General features: G+C 38.1%; 1 protein-coding gene across 1 annotated transcript in view; it reads right to left on the bottom strand.

Annotated features, from left to right (window-relative positions):
• Positions 1-9,913: 9,913 nt before the first annotated feature.
• LOC142759773 (clavesin-2) overlaps positions 9,914-21,237 on the bottom strand; it is a 75,509-nt gene continuing 64,185 nt past the window's right edge. Inside the window, exons 3-5 of the mRNA XM_075862313.1 lie at positions 19,639-19,749; positions 17,961-18,184; positions 9,914-13,647 (exon numbers count right to left, since the gene is read on the bottom strand). Coding sequence (XP_075718428.1) covers positions 13,557-13,647; positions 17,961-18,184; positions 19,639-19,749 — 426 coding nt within the window. The 3' untranslated portion in view covers positions 9,914-13,556. The remainder of the gene's footprint in view (positions 13,648-17,960; positions 18,185-19,638; positions 19,750-21,237) is intronic.

The following is a 21,237-nucleotide window of genomic DNA, read 5'->3' as shown; positions in this document are numbered from 1 at the left end:
GCGGTCGACTTTCTTCTGATGGGACCCGGAAGTTTGTGAATTTATTGGATTTGGTTGAGAGAGATTGGGTGCCTTCTTTGCTTCTTTCCCTTGATGTGGAGAAGGCCTTTGACAGCGTTCATTGGGGGTATTTGGGGGAAATTTTGACCAAATTTGGTATTAATGGGGTGGTTCATCATAGCATTATGGCTCTCTATACTTCTCCGTCTGCACTGGTACATATGTCAGGATATTCTTCCAAAAAATTTGGGATTACCAATGGGACATGGCAGGGTTGTCCTTTATCCCCGCTTATCTTTACTTTGGTGATGGAACCCTTGGAAGCTTTAATACGTTCAAATCCTGATATAAGCGGTATTAAAGTAGGTGAAACAGATCATAAAATTGGTTTATTCGCAGACAATGTGATTATTGCAATGTCTAAGCCTGAGGTGTCCTTGTCAGCAGTTAATAGGACTTAAGAACAGTTTGGTTGAGTTTCATACTATAAGTTGAATGTGAGTAAGTTAGTAATATTGGGTATGAATCTGCCAGATGTTCTTCGGATGTCTTTGCAAACCAACTATTCGTTCCTATGGGCAGTAGATTCCATACGATATCTAGGTATAAAATTGGCTTATCCCACTTCCCTTTTTCATAAATATAATTATCTTCCGTTATTAAAACAAATTGAGCAAGAACTGGCTACTTATTTAAAATATGAAGCATCATGGGTGGGACGTATTTCCGCTATTACAATGATGGTGTTGCCAAAGATTTTGTACATGTTTAGGAATTTACCTATTTTCTTGTCCGGAGCCTTTCTTAAACAACTTCAAAGTATAGTAAATAGGTATGTATGGAAACATTCTCGTCCCAGAATCTCAGCAGAAGTCTTATATAGGCCTATTGGTAAGGGGGGTTTGGGTCTTCCACAAAAGTCTCACTACTATTATGCGGTGATTTTAGATCAGAGCAGGTTTTGGTCTATCAAGTATCCTATGAAATTAAACATTGGATATCTATGGAAAAGGAGTTTCATGAACCTATTCCAGTTGATGCTCAGTTGTGGATGTTATCTAGGGGAGACAAACTTACCAAGTCGAAATTTTTAACATTAGATGCAGGATTTAGAGTTTGGAAAAAGTTCTGTGTAGCTGACCCTATTTTTCCGATGAGGTGTCCTGATCTTCCTCTTCGACTCATTCCTTTTCTAAACTTCTGATATAGTATTGCAAAATTGGATTGATGCAGGCATTGAAGTTGTTTCTGATATTATGGAACATGACCAGCTTCTAACGTTTGCTGATATATGCCATAAATTTCGGATCCCTAGGACTGATTTCTATAAATATTTACGAGTGAGACATCTGCTGAATTCTCTTCCTAGATATGATGCTGTTCCTAGATCTGTTGAGGAAGTGGCATTTAGGAACTTGAATAGAACGGCCAAGGGTATTTCTAGATTATATGCAGTGTTATGTGGGAAATTTTCTCAAATGCCAATAGCCTGCTTATCAATGTGGGAGATGGATTTGGACATCTCTATTTCTACAGAGGAATTTGAATCTACCTTTCAATTGCCATGCTCCCTTTCAAAGTGTGCAACACATTTAGAGGCCTCAAGGAAAATTCTGTATAGATGGTTTTATACTCCACATCGGCTATTTCTTATATATCCTTCTTCCTCTGCTCTGTGTTGGAGATGTCTTTCTTCTAGAGGTACGATTCTTCATATTTTTTGGGGATGTCCGGCTATCAAAGTTTTCTGGACATGAATCAAAATTCTTTTAAAGTCTATTTTGGGAGTTTTGATTACGTTATCACGGCCCTGGCACTGTTACATGTAGGCTTGGTTGACTTTGCTATTAATGATAGACTAATATTGTTTCATATGCTGTTATCGGCCAAAATTTTGATTGAAAAATATTGGAAATCTGTTAGCATCCCTAATGTTTCTGAACTTGTACATTATGTGAGTAATAACTGTATTATGGAATGTTTGCTGGCCTCGATTCAAGGTGTGTATAGGAAGGCTTCCTATTGGGACAAATGGAAGGATTCAAATTGTCATAGCACTGTGGTATGATACAGATAGATAATGATATGTATACTACCTTAAATAGACCATGTTATTCTGGTTTTATGTTATATTGTTCTTTTCTGTAAATTTATGAACAAAAAATTTGCTGTACTTGTATAATATGTGGTGGATCCTGTGGATTCTTATGTTGCGATGCGTATTGGTTCAATGTAAAGGTTTGACTAGACATTTGCTGACATTCACACTCCACAGAGCAAATACCATCTATTCCAGTACACAAAGGGGATGGAAGTAAAGTATGGGTATTTTAAAGGCTATGGAAACCTTTGGTGTCCTTTTTTATTAAATGTATGTATTTTGGGAACTATTCAATTGTTATTATACTGTACTTTAACTAAAAATTTTACTCTGTATCAGAAGTGCAGCTTCTATGTTTCCTCTGTATATAGAAGCTGCAGAACACTGTTACTGTGTGCCCCTTACACGTCATCAAAACCTAATAAAGTTGATCAACCTGCCACCTGTAACATTAGCCCCACCTACCATGTGCCTTACACTGTTTATAATACTGGTGTCTTTTTATGTGGCAGGGGACCTTTAGGCCTCATGAGGCACCAGGTCTCGGCGCGACTACTACCCCTCCTTCTCCTATAGGTACGCCCCAGTTTACAGTTCACATATGTAATCACTCCTCACCAACATCTTTTAATTTGAAGTCTTAAATCATAGGGATTCTAGGCAATAAGCCCCTCAATACAGGTCCACTTTCCTATTGTAAATATTGTGCCATTTGGCTAATAGTAGCAACAACCAGACGTTAATCACCGCTGAATGGGGACGTAGGGAGAGGCAGAAATATCTCTCTTCTCATGAATAGACCAAAATAATAACAATAATTTTGATGTCTTTGAATTCTGCTAAATATTTTTTGTGCCATTTTGGCTAATAGCAGAGCTGACCTGTCCACGTACTCTGCTGCCCTAAAAAATGACATGTCACTTTTTCTGACATCTAAAACCAGGTCAATAGTTTTTCAGATGCTACAGTGCTGAGTGCAGCTGTGGTTTTCTTTTCTTTCTCGTGGCCGGTATCCAGATGTCAAAGGTCCTTCAAAGGCTATGTAAACCTTTGCTGGTTTTTTTTTCCACACTGGAGCCACTCTGAACATTATCGTCAGTCTGCTGGAGTGACGGGTTTGGGTTAAAGCACCGAGATTCAGTTTCTATGCAAAGTGGATGCATAGAAGCTGCATCTCAAAAATTAAGCAGAATTATTATGTATTGTAAAAATGTTTATCATGCAAAAATATACATTAAAAAATGATAGCAAAGGTTTACATAGTCTTCAAATAGGGCTGCATAGTCTTACGACAGATCCACATTATAGTGTACCTAAACTTTCAGGGGACTTTTCAAAATAAGCTGTCGTATTTGCGTACATGAAGAATAACACTATTTATGGCCATTATATGACTTGTAAATGAAACCTTTTTTTTAGCAGTTTTTCTCCCTGCAGGCTTTATCTCCTATTATTAGTTTCCTCTGAGCTAGTGGGTGGAACTTACTATTATGTCTCCCATATACACAGCACACACAGATAGGAGATGAACATATTCCACAATCTATTTGAAGCACACTGAGAAATAGAGTAGCAGAGAATCCAGCACTGGGGTGAGATAAAATACTTACTAGAAGCTGCAGCAACATCTATGTGTGTGTGTGTCTCTCTCTCACTCTAGTTCTGCTTCCTCCTCACCCTCCCCTTTCCATGGACTTCTATGGGCAGCATGTAACCCAATCCCTCAGTGAGCTAATAATCTGTGTAAGCTCTCAAATTAAATTTCACCAGTGAATTGATAGTGAATGATTAGTGCAGAAGGCGGGGGGGGGGGGCGGGAAAGAAATGCAATAGGTGTAGAAACATATTAGAAACTTTCTTATATTTGCTTGCACTATTGATGTATGCAAGATTTATTTTTTCTAGGTTAGTTGACATCTGAATGACCAGTCATCTAAGCCCAGATAAGGGAGTCATTATATTCATAACTGAATTTTTCTAACACCTGGTATTATTTTTTAAAGGAAACAGTTACTGCACCTAAGAAATATTTCAAGACACATAAGTGGCAGAATGCTCATAAATTTATTCTTGATAAAATAAGTTAAATAAATACAAATAAATAAAATATTTATCCTAACATTTTCTGTTGTATTTAAACAGATCATTGCAAGTTTGTAAAAATATTCCTTTTTAGTTGGCATGATTCACAAACATTACACATATGTCAGCTATTACATGAATACTTACAATTGTAAAGAAAACTAATAAAAAGACACAACCCGTTTGTAATGGTTTTGCTAGAGAAGGTGGATATTGTGCGGTTTGTGCAGCAGGCTGCCACACGGACCAAGACTAAAGCACATTGAAGCTTTGATGAGTCGGGCTGTTTTGGATGCATATATTTTTGGAGTCCACATCACTTCAGAACTTCTTCATTTTTACTAAAAAGATTTGTGTAACATAGAGTGTAGGAGACCTATGCATAGATTCAAGGGCTCCAGATGCCAGTGTATAAGGTAAACACCTAAAATAGCTGTACTACATTTTACTTGCTTAATGCAATCTAATCGAATTTAAAAGTTGTCTAATATATACCAGTTGCATTAATCACCCCTTTTATGAGTGGGAGTAACTTAGTTAAGGCCCTCTTCACATTACGTTTATGAACTACAATTATTGAGTACATCGCGAAAGCTCCCGACGTACACAGTAAACGTGCCCATAGAGCTCCATTAGCTCAACGGAGGCAAAAAGAGTGTCCTTTTGGCCTGTCAGGCTAGAATATGTCGGTATATCTTTTTTTTAAGGATGGAATAGTGTAGTAGACTATGCTTTTTCGTCCTGAGGGATCCGGCAAAAAAACATATTTATTATTAATATTATTATAGTTATTTTTTTTAACATGGGAGCCCATGGGTGTCAAATGCCACTGTTAGGCATCCCTCACAGGTATACATTAAACATATATGTAGGGAAGCTACTCTGACATAACTGTTATATCATTGGTGTCTGGGAACTTGCCCAGGGCCGTAGGCGAATTCTTTATGCTTCCTCTGCCCAGGAACTCCTGCCCCGGGGAAGATCCTGAAGTCACTGTCCATATATGGACAGAGACTTCAGGAGTATGACCTATTGTATGCCATACAGTGTGATACGTTGCAGTGTTCTATAGTAGGTTTACGTCGGGGGTCCCAACATATACCTATGACGGGAGGTCAAAATGCAATCGAAGAGGGCATAATGGGGGTTAGTAGGCATGGATAAATTAAATTCCCCTCACGGTTTGATTATATATCACAACTCCACTTTATTCACAGAATACAGGTGCCTATATATTATGCAGTTAGCCCAGGGAGAGGAGCCCAGGGGCATTTGATATCACCACACCTGTTCTCACTCTTTACCCAATCACTCTCATTCTTACTTAGTAAGTGATGCTTTTATAGGAGGCTTGCTCTGTAATATGTCATCTGATGGAGAATGCCATGTCTTTTTCTGAATGATTCTTATTTATTTCACCACAGAAAACCTCTGTATGCCTTCATTTGAAATAAAAGGCATGCTGGGGTACAATAGGGCCATATAGAAGTACGTATATAGATATATGTGTTTTCAAAAAGTATGGAACCTATATGGGAATGAATGAAAAGTACAGGCAACTTATGTTGTATATGTTAATACACAGAAGATATATATGTATATATATATATATATATATATATATATATATACATACATACATATCATGGCATCCAATAATGGCAATGAGATGCTAGTTCTAGCCACTTTTATTTCCTCTCTCTATTTCCGCATTTTATATATAAACAGAGACAGTTTACACAAGCTCTAGGAAAGAAAATACATATTTGTTAAAACAAAAATTAAGGACAGCATTTTTGTTTCTTTAGGATGGCAGCATAGAGACATTTTCGTACATGAAATATTTATAATGCACTGGGGAAATGGAGCGTCAGCAAGAGTAGGAATCACTCAGTTACCATAGTTACACTCTAAGGCCCACAGTCTCTCTGGAGTGTCTCATCGTCATATAAGATAGCTGAACATGCCACAATATAACAAAGAAGAACTGTTTAGAAGCCAAATTATGTTTTAACTATTCATCTCTCAATAAATCAGAAGTATAATCTCAAGTATAAAAAACAAAATAAAAATAAGTGTATACTGTAGATCTTAGGATTTGCTATTAGTATTTTATGCACAGCATGAGTTTCATGTTAGATAGTGGTCCGTTCACGAGGCTTTTACATACGCAGTGATCAAATACTATATTACTCCATTAAAATCTTCTATGTCAACTCTCTCTGTATATAATGCAGATATAGGTGCATTTATTATAGCAAAATGAGATATGTAATCATAGCATACAATAAAGACACTACTCATTTTAATGCTACATTATTTTGTGATCTTATAATGTTTCTGAGGACATTTCATAAGTAATAGGATTTGTATACTCATTGAGAATAGGCACACAGTCCTTTTTTAGGTATAATTTACTCAGGGGTGTAGCTAGGGGTGGGCAGACGGGGCACGTGCCCCAGGCGCAACTTAGAGGGGGGCGCCAGCGCCACCTCCTCCTGCACTATAATTGTACCTGTGTCTATAGGACACAGGTACAATTAGAAGCAATGAATGACCGGGCACGTTCCGTGCCCGGCTATTCAGCGCTTTTGCATCAGTGAAGCTTCCGTCGATGAAAAGCGCTGAGTGACAGGGAAAGTCATGCTGCCCAGCCAATCAGCGCCTTTCATAGACGCTGCGTTCAAGCCCCAGGAGACCTGTGCAGAAGAGAGCAGGTCTCCATGGCTGCCGGACGGCGTGGGAGCGGGATTAAGGTGAATTTGAATTATTTATTTTTTTAATTGTAATAAAAGTGTGTGGCTGTATCTACTGGGGGGGGGGGACTTTGTCTACACGGGGGGGGGCATTTATCTACGGGGGGACTTTGTCTACACGGGGGAGTGCTTTATCTACGGAGGGGGACTTTAACTACGGGGGGGACTTTGTCTACACGGGGGGGCTTTATCTACAAGGGGGACTTTATCTACACGCGGGGGGCTTTATCTATGGGGGGTGTCTCTACAGGGGGGGCTATATACTGGGGTGGGCTATCTATGGAGCACCATATACAGGGGTGGGCTATAGCTACAGGGGGTGGCTATATAGTATATAGCCCCCCTGTAGATATAGCCCACCCCTGTATATAGTGCTCCATAGATAGGCCACCCCTGTATATAGCCCCCGCTGTAGATATAGCCCACTCCTGTATATAGTGCTCTATAGATCGCCCACCCCTGTATATAGCACCCCTGTAGATATAGCCCACCCCTGTAGATATAGCCCACCCCTGTAGATATAGCCCACCCCTGTAGATATAGCCCACCCTTGTAGATATAGCCCACCCCTGTAGATATAGTCCCCCTGTAGATATAGCCCACCCCTGTATATAGTGTTCCATAGATCGCCCACCCCTGTATATAGCCCCCCTGTAGATATAGCCCACCCCTGTATATAGTCCCCCTGTAGATATAGCCCACCCCTGTATATAGTATCCCACAAATAGTTCCCCCTATAGTGCTCCACAGAAAGCCCACCCCTATATATAGCCCCCCTGTACATATAGTCCACCCCTGTATATAGTGCTCCACAGATAGCCCACCCCTGTATATCGTATATACAGGGGTGGGCTATCTGTGGAGCACTATATACAGGGGTGGACTATCTAGTGGAGCACTATATACAGGGGTGGACTATCTAGTGGAGCACTATATACAGGGGTGGGCTATATGGGGGCACTATCTACAGGGGTCACGGTGTGTGTGGGACACGGTGTATGGTGCTATTATAATTAGAGGTGCAGTGTATGGCGCTATTATATTTAGGGGTGTAGTGTGTGGTATAATGAGAACTTTATCTTTATTTATAAGTGCAGAAATGTTGGAAAAGTGAGAAGCTGAAGACATGTAAGCGGCAAACTGCAGAAATGGACCGGGAGAAGTCATCATAGAGGTCTGGACCGGATGGAGAAAAAGAACTAGAATCTGAGACGTCACCGGTGAGTCACTTAATGTAAATGTTTATTCTGCCTCTAATCAGTATTGTAGTCACTGTATGATCTGCAGCGAGATGATTATGATATGATTTATTTTTTGTGAAACAGCAACTCCCAGCATATCCTTATCATTGTACGGGCCATGCTGGGAGCTGTAGTTTCACGCCGTACAAACCTATACGGTAGGGGTTGCACTAAATTGAGCTGTATTTGTGCTGGTGCTGTATTTATGTACTGAGCTTGGTTCTGGTGTTGTGTATGGAACCATATTGCTTGTAAAATGTACAAATGTTTTTATGCTCGCGTTACATAAAAAGAAATGACACATCGATTGGTAGAGAAAACAAAAATGGTGAGGGGGAAGGAGAGGTTGGGGGGGGGGCGCCAAACTGAACCTAGCTACGCCTCTGAGTTTACTAATATGGTGCACATTAAGAAATGCAGCTCTCTTATAAATCATTATACACTATTATTTCAGTTGGAGGTATGTTCCAGACATGTTTTTAGCAAGCGTCACTTTTTTAAAACATTGCCTCCTACCTTTCCATGCACATGTAGCATATTACTTCAAGCCTTTTTTTCACTTTTTTATCCTTCTCTTTGCATATTTTCATTTTTAATTGCAAGATTTCTTGCTGAAAGGGACAGGACCTTAATAGACTAATATGTACCTATGTATTTTATAGCAGATAGAACTTCCTGCAATCACGTATGTGTATTCAAACATGCCCACAAATGACTGTTATTTAGACTGTTTAGTGGTTGCTAGGGAACCCGAATAAGTGGGGCCTGCAGAATACAATAAACGTAAGCTAATCGAGGAGCTGAATGCAGTACTGATGACTCTGTGTATGCAGCAACTACAATGGAGTTAGGTTATAGGGAAGTAGGAAATTAGAAGTATATTTGTACCAACGTCAGTAATCCATGGACACCCTGATGCGGTCTTACAGGAATGCAGACACCTCAGAAACATGCAGCTGAATACATTGATATGCAATGAACTGCTACGTGGTGTACTGACTCCATAGGAACCTAGTAGTGCAATGCTTGTTATGCCTAGAAATTGCTATAGTGTAAGGACTTGTCCACACGTAACGGAATTGATGCATATTTTCCGTCCGGAATTGCAGACGGAAAATATGCAGCGAAATACAGTAGCAGTGAAGTGGGTGTGATTTAATAAATGTCATCCACACTCTTCGGAAAAATATCAGTCTAGAAATTCACCTGCAGTGCGTAAATTTTAGTACAGCAGCATGTCAATTGCTGCGGAAAGTGAACTGATTTCCTGCTGCGGAAATGCTTCAGAATTTCTTACAGGGGTGGTAAAGATATCACATGAAGAATAAATTTCACCATCACACAGCCCCTGAAAAAAATGCAGCAAAAAAAATGCAGCAAAAATCTGCACTATTTTCCGCAGTAGAAAACGCATGAAATGGTGCACGTTTTTGTGCAGCAGATTGTCTGCTAGTTGATTCGTTAATGCTCTGGAAATTTTTTGCAGCAATTTTGTAATATGTGGACAAGCCCGAACATTATAAACAACAATTAGGTCTCGTCCACACTCTGCGCTATTTTTTCTGGTAAAACCATTGACACAATGACGGAAAACATTAAAGTCAATGGGTTCCGTCGTGGCACCAATGGTGTCTGTCATGCAACGGAACCTGCGCTTCCAGTATTTTCGATGTTTTGCTCCTCTGACTCTTATGGCTTTTCTGACCATAAATAAAATTTATTGGAAATCCAACCAAAATGTTTGTCTTTTATTATTTTCACTCATTATACAGTACTTGCCATGTTTTATGAAGCCTTGAAAACTGGGAGGGAACCAACTGAAGCCTCTAAAGCAGCTGCGGGGCATCTTATTCAGTATAGGATCTATTTCTTCTGGAGCCTGAGTTAGGCAATTTACTGGGGGGAACAGGGACAAGTACACATGACACTCAGAGGCTATTGCTGTCAATTTCCTTTTTCAAATGCCATAATGTCCCCCACAAGATTACTCCAGCTGTCAAGGAGTATGTGAGACACAAATCAGCCAATAGCAGTGTTCAAGATTCACGTGTCCTACGTGATTTGTCAATAAGCATTTCGCTAAAAAAGGGTAGTGTCAGGCACCATGAAACAAACTTATGAGGACATAGTTTTCCCACTTTTTTTTAAAGAAACAAGAAAAAGAACAGTCTGGTCGCCTAACACTGATATCAACTGGTCCTCACTGTGAGGTCTACTGGTAGATTGTCATCTACTACAGTATTTGGCCACGACTGCTCTATAGCATGCATGCTCTTGTGAATTCAAAAGAACTTCTTGTGACCATTCAGGATGTACTTTTACTGACATGAATATCCAAACAGAAAGAAAATAGATCTATAGATTAGCTGAACTAGAGGAAAGAGATTCAGCAAACCTATGTAATTCTAATCTAACCATTTGTATGATTCTACTGCACTGCGGGTCTTAAACACATACAAAAATATAATACCTGTGTTTAAAGGGGATATAGCATAAGATTAAGGCTACATGAAAACGACTGTTGTTTTCGTCAGTGAGCTATCCATTTTTCAACAGATGGCACAATGGCACATTAATTTTTATGGCCCCATGCACACTACCGTGTTTTTCACGGATATGTGTGGGGCTGTGGGACCCGGCCGCACAATACATAGCAGGTCCGTGTGGCTAGGTCTCACCCTTCAAGTCTTTTGCGTCGTGAAAACCACAGACGGCACACGGATGCCATCCGTATGCCATCCGTGTTTTGCGGATCCGTTGTTAACAGACTGTGTGTATGTACCACAAATGGTCATGTGCATGTAGCTTAAGAGTGACCGCTATCTTTCCAACAGTTCCGCTAGTCTGTGAGCCAAGTTGCATTATTTTTGGTAAGCCATCCTCTAAAGATATGTGTTCATGTGAAGGCTGATTGATGGTAAGGGTCTATTTACACGGTGCGATCAAAAAACAGTTTATTGCAGAAATTACCGCAAATTGTGGCAAAATGTAGCATTTTTTGCTAAATCGTGGCAAAACCATGCGATCCTGTAGCGACTATGCAGTTATCGTGAAAATAATCCAAGCTTTGACCCTGAATAGACGTTTTGCATCCATTCATAACAGAAGCCTTAACGCTACACTAGATCCATCATACGATGAATAACACCAGTGCACAACTGACCCCATTAAATTCGACAATGAGGTCCGTCTGGTTTCAGCATTGGTGTCTGTCATTCTGATGGCATGCAGTTCTATTTTCTTGTCAAATTTGATGGAATTTTCAACTGAGTCTCTGAACGGAGCCTCCGACGCGGATGTGAACCGAGCCGAAACAGCATTTTCTAAAAAGGGACAGATTTTAAAATAGAAAGCATAGTGTTTAGAACAAAAGCTTTTCACATGGAGCTGTAAGTGGCATCTCACAATCAAACATTCTTACAGTAATGGTAACTTTAAAATAAATAGCTGTTGACATTGTAATTTTAGTAAATGAGACCTGAAATTATTTCCTATTCACCATTCCCTTGTTCCATGGTTGGACATCGCATACAGTGATTGCCTTATTCATCTCTATGGCCAAGCACACAGTTTGACATGTTGGTAGTGAGCTTGAGGCCTCATGCACATAGAAAAACAATGAGCATGGAGCCTGCACAGCGGCAGGAGGAATTCCTATGTTTCCATATTATAGCAACACAGGCTCTCTCTGTGCCACTACATGGTCCCATTTATAGTCCCCTGGATGCATTGCTTGTAGGGAGAACATATCAATAGTAAGGAATGCATTGGAGCTTACCATAATTTTTTTTTTACAGATTCCTTATGAATTAAGTACAATGCAGTTCTATATAGCTGTCTATGGGTGCAGCATTGCAAATTTGTATAATGCGGTCATGTGCATGAGGCCTTACAACATGTATTCAAATATTCATTAACTATATAGCTCATTCGGTAAATCTTTGGTCACTAATGTAGTGCCACTTGTTACAAAACACCATTAAAAAATAACAAATACTGTTATGCAAGCTTTAGTAATACCTTTATATGACCAATCAGAGTAGCCTTTTAAAATATTGATAAGAAATAGATAAAAATATCCAAGCTATTGGAAATATCTATATTACAGTACATAAACCTCCAATGTCTACAGGAATAAACCAGTACTTGGTAAGCTATTGGTGTTTTGAAAATAAATGTGACAACACATGTAGAATATACAAAATCACAGTTTAGGATACTTTTAGAAATTAGAACAAATTTAAATTAGAACAAATTATATTGAGAAATGTAAAAGATTGATGTTTCGTAATTGATATTTAAAACTGGTGACTTTAATCTCTTCAATTAGAGGAAATGAAGCTGGAAACGTAGAAAATCACAAGATACAATAGCTATCAATGACAAATTGTTTTTGTCAAATTCATCTTATACAAATTCTTAAAAGAGGGAGCTATGGCAGCACCTCCTCCACCCTGTGTATTCTAGTATTCTAATATTCATCAACAAAACTGTGAAGAACAGTTTGGACACTGACTAATACCACTGTAAAAACACAAAAGTGTGACATCTGCTAAATTTAGAGGGTGATTTTTGCTTACGGTCTGTGAACACACCAACCCGTAGTAATCAATGTACAATAGTGAAGTCATTACTACTATCAACAATGAAATAGTTCAGGTTTTTTTGAGAAGCACTGCTTGACAAAATTATCTGAGATTTCAAAAATAGTTCTAATTGTCTCTACTCAATGGTACTGCTTTGCACACTCCATTTTTCTGGTTGGAGGAAATAATACTAATGATGTAAAAAAAAAATCTATAAATACATAAGAAAAAGAAATATATCATCGCAAATTTTAATAATAAACCAGTTTGGCACATTACAGATAGGCTTGGTTCTTTTGTCTTAAGCCAACATGCTTTGCCGTATTTCCTGGGACATCTACCGCAAGCAGCAAAGAACCTTTTCCCAGATTTTAGTAAAGCAATCATATACTGAAATGTCTTTATGCAATGTTCAGAATAAAATGCAGTTTGGTGGCTGCTATATGGCTTTATAGAAAAGGATGGAACCTACTATAATAATATACTTTGTCATTTTTTTTTTTTACATTACACAACTCTGAATATGGATTGGTGAAATTTTTCGCAGGTGTTCAAATGAGCACTTAGAAATCTACAGAGATTTACTTTGGATTCTATTTACAAACCACAAGTTGGCACTTACAGAATAAAAGCATTAATCAGTGACCCCCTTAATACTTGTACAGTAGAGAAAACTTTTTATAATATTACATTATGCAACATTAACATATATAATACATTTCCAGTTGGTACATTCCTGTAGAGTGTTTAGTTATTTTTGGAAATGATCTCTCCTCCTGCAGATATCCCACTAGTCAAGAGACAGTAAGGGCTGCTGCGTGTTGTCATCTTCATTTTTGTCATTGTGTTTTAATACTCCAGGATCCACTACTGATTGAGATCTGCAAAGCAACAAAAAATGAATGTTTTTTTTTAGATTCTCAGCACAATGTTCCCAAAGGCCCCGAGGATAATGTCTTGACATTCAATAATGTCTATAATGTGCAATGGAAAACATTTTAGATTTGATACGTATTCATAGCCTGGAAAGAGCAGTGCAACAATACACAGTACTGTATTTCTTAGCTGTTCCTTATTCATATGCATGTTACTAGGCAAAATTAGATAGTGTGCTGAGAATTCATACCTCCATACCGCATCTTCCTAGAACAACTATATTTAGGTCTGCTAATAAATACAGTTTATGAATTATGAATAATATTAATCTAGGTTACATTATTTATAGCCAGTTGAACACATAGTTGAAGCCAGTGTCCAAACAAATACATTGATGTCTCTTTTATTTATTGCACAACCTGGTATGTCTCCTTATTTTCTACTCATTGTCTAACTAGGTTCTTTTCATAAAGTCTTTGTAAATAAAAAATGAAATCCATACAGGAATATTCTATTAATTACTATTTGGGTGTTTATGTGGTGTTAAACCTACATTCTTTTTACATTATTTAACTGAAGACCGGTTATCATATAATATGCATCAACGGAAAATATGTATTTGTACCCAATGCACATAACTAATCCCCGAAACAAGTGAAAACGAAGGCATAAATGGAATCTAACAATACAATGGCTTAATACAACATGATTGAACTCTATGTGGAGAACATGGCATTGTAATAAAATTTCATATTTCCGTTGAAAAGTTTTAGACTTCATTGATGGCTATAGAGAGAATTTGGTTCCGTTGTTTCTCTAATTAGAAAGCATTTAGGAATTGGCAACTCTCCAGGTTTCATAAAAATTTGTCATTCATCTATACTATGTAGCAGTGACTACAGAGTGAAAATGTCCTAGTGTGGCCCAAGTCATTCATTGTGACCTATTTAACCCCTTAACGACAGCCAATACGCCTTTTCACGGCGGCCGTTAAGAGTACTTATGCCAGAGCACCGCCTTTTCACGGTGTTGTGAAATAAGCTCAGCACGGGTGTCCTGTGCCGACTAAAGCGGGTGTCGGGCAGTCTAAAGGCAGCCGGGCAGCTGCTCTAACAGGCGGGATCGATAGCAACATCGATCTCACCCGTTTAACACCTTAGATGCGGCACTCAATAGCGAGCGCCGCATCCAAGTGGTTTTGGAGGGAGGGTGCTCCCTCTCTCCCTACCGGCACCCTGCAATTGAATTTGCAGGGTGCCGATGGCTTCTATGGCAGCCAGGGGCCTAACAAAGGCATCCAGGTCTGCCTGTAGTGGATGCCTGCTAGGCCATGCCTGAGGCATGACCTAACAGGTGCCTGTCAGTTTTACACTGACAGACAGTAATACATTGCAATACAGAAGTACTGCAGTGTATTATAAAAGCGATCAGAAGATCGCATAGTGAAGTCACCTAGTGGGACTAAAAATAAAGTTATTAAAAATTGTAATAAAGTTAATAATAAATAAATAAAAGTCCCAAATAAAAAAAATGAAAAAAAAAACACTTTTTCCCTTATAAAATACTTTAACCCCTTCCCTCCGCAGCCATTTTTCGGATTTTCAGTTTTGTTTTTTCCTCCCCACCTTCCAAAAGCCATAACTTTTTTATTATTCAATCAATATTACCGTATGAGGGCTTGTTTTTTGCGGGACGAGTTGTAGATTTCCACAGCACAATTTGTACCATATAATATAGTGAGAAACAAGAAAAATATATATATGAGGGGTGGAATAGGAAAAAAACAGCGATGCCTCAATCTATTGGGTGGTTTTGTTTTTACGGCGTTCACCGTGTGGTAAAAAACTGCATGTTAACTTTATTCTGCGTGTTAATACGATCACGATCACAGCGATACCAAATTTATATAGTTTTCTTTATGTTTTACTACTTTTACAAGGAAAAAACTGATTGTTAAAAATAATAATAATAATTAGAATTTTGTTGCCATATTCTGAGAGCCATAACTTTTTTATTTTTCCATTGATTTAGCGGTATGAGGGCTTATTTTTTGAGGGGCGAGCTGTAGTTAATATTGTTACCATTTTTGGATACATGAGACTTTTTGATCAATTTTTATTTAATTTTTTGTGGGAGATGAAATTACCAAACAGCAATTCTGATGTTTTGAATTTTTTTTTTTACGGCATTCACCGTGCGGACTAAATAATGATATATTGTAATAGTTCAGACTTTAACGGACGCATCGATACCAGTTATTTTAGCTTTTTATTTTTTTTTACATTGTGCTTGAGGGAAAATGGTTGAAAAGGTTTTTTTTTTAAACTTTTAATTTACATTTTTTTTTTTATTTATTAAAAAAAACTTTATTTTGCTGTTTTCTACTTGTCCCCCTAGGAGACTTTAACCAGCGATCGTTAGATCGCTTGCACGATATACTACAATACTAATGTATTGCCGTATATCGTGATTCTGACAGTCTCCTATGAAGCCCTGACGGGAAGGGGTTAATATGAAAAAAAAATTACAAAAATAAAACATTACACATTTGGTATTGCCGCGTCCGAAAGGACCCCACCTGTGAAGTTGCTATGTTATTTAACCCGCACGGGGAACGCCGTAAAACATAAAATAAAAAAACAATGCCAGAATTGCTGTTGTTTTATGTTCATCCTGCCTTCAAATATTTTTTATAAAAAGTGATCAAGTTGCATGTACTCGAAAATGGTACCAATAAAAACTAGAAGTCGTCCCACAAAAAACAATTCTTCATACAGCTGCATCGGCGTAAAAATAAAAATTATTTAATTATGGCTTTTAAAACATGGCGACACAAAAAAAAAGGAAAACGTTTTTACTGTGTAAAAGTAGTAAAACATACAAATCTATATAAATTTGGTATCGCCAGAATCGTAATGACCCACTGAATAAAGTTGTTATGTTATTTATACCACACAGTAAACAGCGTAAATCGCAGACACAAAAAAGAATGGTGAAATTTATGTTTTTTTTCCCATTACCTCCCAAAAAACGTTAATAAAAGTTAATCAATAAATTATATGTACCCCAAAATGGTGCTATTAAAAAATACAACTTGTCCCGCAAATACCAAGACCTTATACAGCTGCGTTGACAAAAAAATAAAAAAGTTCTAGCTCTTGAAATGCGACGATGGAAAAACTTAAAAAATACCATGGTCATTAGGCTTTAAAATAGGCTGGTCATTAAGGGGTTAATAATAGAGTAGCTACCAAGGAAAATATCGTCCTGGAAAATTAAAGTTTAGCTGCATTTGAAAGGGTCATGATGCATGGTTGCATGGCAACAAGGTATTACAACAAAAATGTAGGTAGAGCTTGCTTCTGAGCAGTACCTGATATTTGGGACCTAAAAGTATAGCTACACTCTAAATGGTTTAAGGGTGTTGTCCTTTAAATGTTCTGTCCTCTCCTCTTCAAACGACTACTCCGTGAATTGTGAATGGGCAACCATGAGATGATGCGATGCATGTTTATGCAGTGTCCTCCAGAGCGAGAGTTCATCATTACATCCCTTGGCAAAGTGTGTGAATTACCCTTGTATGCTTATGATACCAACTTATTTCCTATACTATAAGCCCTTTCTTATGTTTACAAGAGTGTGTATCATAAGATTCTTGACATTTAACACTGTAATTATACATAGTTTTTGTATAATCCCTAATGCGTTTTTCCTAAATTAATATACTTGGTTTATCGTTTCCTTCTTGATAATAATAGCTTTGGGACCATCTCTAGCTGTGCTAAACATGCAAAATGCACAATTAAAAAAAAAAGAAGCCAAGCCATTCCTCCCTTAATCTCCTTCTTTCGGTTGATCTTATTTTGTCTCATATTATAATTAAAACGGAGAAATATATAAAGAACTCTTCTCTATGTGTCCCAGGAGATCAGCCATTTACTTTTCTTATTCTTTACTGTCCAATGTCTGGCTGTAAGACAACTGGCTGCAGCTGGAGCCTCCCCCTCTCTGCAGTAGAATACACAGACCATTAAGCTCTACCTCTCCTTGCTAAGCCCCACCCTTAAGCCATTCACCAGCCACAAATGGAAGATATCAGTAAGTTAACTCCTGAAGGATTTCTACAAGACTGTTTGTTTCACGAATTGGAGAAAATACTGCAGTCTGACAATCAGTGGGGGAAAGTTTATCTCCTGTTTACTTTTATTATTTACTTCTAGGCTTAGTGTTCCTTTAACTTGATGCCAAAATATTGTTGCCATCAGTACTACTAAGTTGCCATCAGTACCAGTAGTGACAAAAAATAAGTGCAATTTACCTCTTTATTGTTTTAGGAGACAAATCCTTTTCCACGTCCACTTTTGTTGGCATACAATATGAGTCTACATTGTATTCATTTTCATCATCATACTCATGGTCCAAGAGTGTTCTTGCCCATGTTCCCATGTCATATGGTGGCAACATTCCTCCAAATTCAGAAGGCAGAATCTCTGGGTGGATCAGTTGATGCAAGCTATTGAGATTATTACCATGTAAAAATATCTATAAAGAAAAACATGCAAACAAAAAGCAACTCATTACTTCTACCTAGATTTAAAAAAAGTATGTCAATATTACAGCAATTTTTTTAATTTAGTTTTAAAGAAATTCCTTTTAGAATTACTTAAAAGAATAATTATTTGCTACTAAAAGCATTTTAACATACATTTTATTTTTGAAGTACTACATATCAAAAATGAGTGCTCTCAATGTCTAGTCACAAAATTCATTATCCACAGCAAGTGCATAATCATTGTTTTGTTTTTTTAAAAATATTTTTTCTAAACTTATTTGTTCACTGGTAAAGATAGATTTCAGGGAATTCAAAGTATTTGCAAAAATTAAACATAAGGTCTTTTACCTTCAGTGCCACCATTTTCTAAGATGGCAACCTTGTCAAGTGTTCAGATGTGTTGCTAAGGTCAGGATGATGGAAATTTGAAAGGTTCATGACAATGACTCTTGAAGAATAAGACAAGTGGACTGCTGGCTAGATGAAGTTCTAGTTACACTCCACTAAGGTAAGTGGGGGGGTAATAGGCCTGCTATAATCAAAGCAGATCTGTCATCACAATAGGCTTTCCTATATAAGGGCCTCATATTATAGATACTCTTTGGATATGTCATCTGCCTGCAGCTGCTATTAGAAACTACAATGGGCATGCAACCTGGAGATTCCCTGTTCCGATACCCCTGTAATGGGCGTTTTAAGGTGAAAATTCCCTTAAACCCCACTCCTGATTTACTCCTGAACCAAATTTATTACTGAGTCAGTGGTTCCACGCTCTTGCCGAAAGCCCTGACTGTGCATACATGTACTGTGCAATATTCTTTTTTTTTTTTCTGCATACAGTTGTATTAAAAAGTGTAGTCATCTGCACTTGTTAATACAGTTTAGGGCTATTCTATTACCTAGAAAAATGTAGTTATGAATTCACTGTATTCATAAGGAGAGCGCTTCCCCCCCGCTCCCACCACCTCTTGCCTCCCTCGCCATTGGTTAACAGCCGCTATGTATCTGCCTGGCTTCAGAGATCTCAGAAGCTGAAATACTGGCAAATTAAAACGTAGTCTGGGGCCATACACAAGGAGTGGATGTTTATTTTATTTTTATTTTCCTGAAACGGAAAAGGGAGTTAACATGAAAGGGTTTGTCTTCACGATGACTCATCCAAGCACATTTGTCCTAACCACCAATTCTCAGGGAAACATACGCAACAAAAATCTTATTATATATTCTCTGTTTTTTAAAGCGTAACCACCTCCTTGTCCAATTTTTAACATTCAAACTACAATATATCGCATTTTACCATAACATAATAGAATGCAGCATATTTTTTCCTGCATAAAAAAACCAGAAACATAGAACTCAATCTATTATCAAATTGTATATTTAGATGGACATCAGTGCAATATCATGCTAGTAAATATATTCTACATCTAAAATCTAAATATACCCTTTTCCGTGTCTTTTCCTTCAAAAAGGGCCTTATGACAGTATACAGGGCATGAATGTACCAAGGTTGATTGACAAAATGGATTCCTCCAAACCGAGCTGGAAAACTATCCTGTAAAATAAAAAAAAATGGTAAGCCTAAGAACAGGAAAAAAGAAAGCATGAATTTGTGTTTTAACCTAACAGGCATAAAAACAAGAAATCGTGCAACTTGTGATTTTGCAGGAAGCAGCATATGCCTTTGAGGAACTAGTTTGCAAAAAAATGTTTAAAATGAAAACCTGTTTTTATGTATAATTTACATTAGCCCCTGGGTTTCCTTCTAGCATGGTATATGCAAAGTGTAAATAAATTGCTATTTCTGTCTTATCTAGTTCAATTCATCTGCCCTTGGTTGCAAAATAACTGCAAATGGGTGTGAAACAAACTGTAATTAAACACATTTTCCTCAACTAAAGCTTCAAATAGCATTAAGAGGCAAACACTGGCTTGAGTTACAAAACAATTGTCCTACGGCAGTAAGAATAAGTAAAATGACATAAAATCCATGTGAACATTATGCTATTTATGCATAAACCCAGCCAAGATGGGTAGTAAAGACTTAAATTGCTATGGGTCCTACTTTGCACGAGACCAAACTCCAGAAATAAATATGATTTCCCCTTATTAAAGAGGACCTGTCATTCGGTCCTAAAAAGTGAACCATCAATCTTCCCTTACTACCACTGTCTCATGGACTCCAGCAGTGCTTTTGTTTTATTTCTAGCCCCCCCCCCCACTGTTCCTGAGATATGTTACCCGGTTGTCTTGGTGCTTAATATGCTAATAAGTCATTTTCTAGCCAAGAGGGCGTCAGCGGCAGCGATTCTCCTGAGGTGGAGCTACATCACAGCCTCTGACACTATCCTACAAGCGTGAGGCTGCTTTACACACACTGTCTTAGCTCAGCCTGGTTTCGCGAGATTACGCTGAGCTAAAAGAGTGTGTATAGCAGCCTCACGCTGATAGGACCGTGTCAAAGGCTGTGAGGTATCTCTTCCTTCGAAGAATCGCTTGTGTTGACGCCCTCTTGGCTAGCTAGCGATTCATTACCATATTTGGCACGAAACAACAGGGGGACATATCTCAGAAACGGGGGGGGGGGGGGGATAAAACAAAAGCCCGCTGGAGTTCAGAAGATAGCGGTGGTAAGTGGAGACCTATAGTTCACTTTTTGGGACCTAGTGACAGGTCCTCTTTAAGTAGAACAGATATATTGCTAATGTAAAGTCTATAACCATCAATAAGCAAAATGTTTTCGTTTTACTTCATGTGCCTATACAGTTAAATACATATGTCATTGACTACAATTTCAAAAATATATTCTAACCAGATGCGTTTATTTGGGCGGCCAACACCCCTGTCTCACTACCTTCGCTATGCTCTGCATAGTGGTGCATAGGCGCATCCTAGCTGATAATTTAAACATGTTTAGGACTAGCACACCTTGTCTGAGCATCAGGCTTCCTTTGTTCTTATTAATTTGTAAAAGTGTTGTTTGTTTGCTGTTTTTGATGTGACCCAGACTTTTTCCTGACTATCTTTGAATCTATGCCAGCCC

The sequence above is a fragment of the Rhinoderma darwinii genome, chromosome 4 (genome assembly GCF_050947455.1).
Source record: "Rhinoderma darwinii isolate aRhiDar2 chromosome 4, aRhiDar2.hap1, whole genome shotgun sequence".
Lineage (NCBI taxonomy): Eukaryota > Metazoa > Chordata > Amphibia > Anura > Rhinodermatidae > Rhinoderma > Rhinoderma darwinii.
Note: the sequence above shows the minus strand (reverse complement) of the source record. Positions and strands in the feature narration are given on the sequence as shown.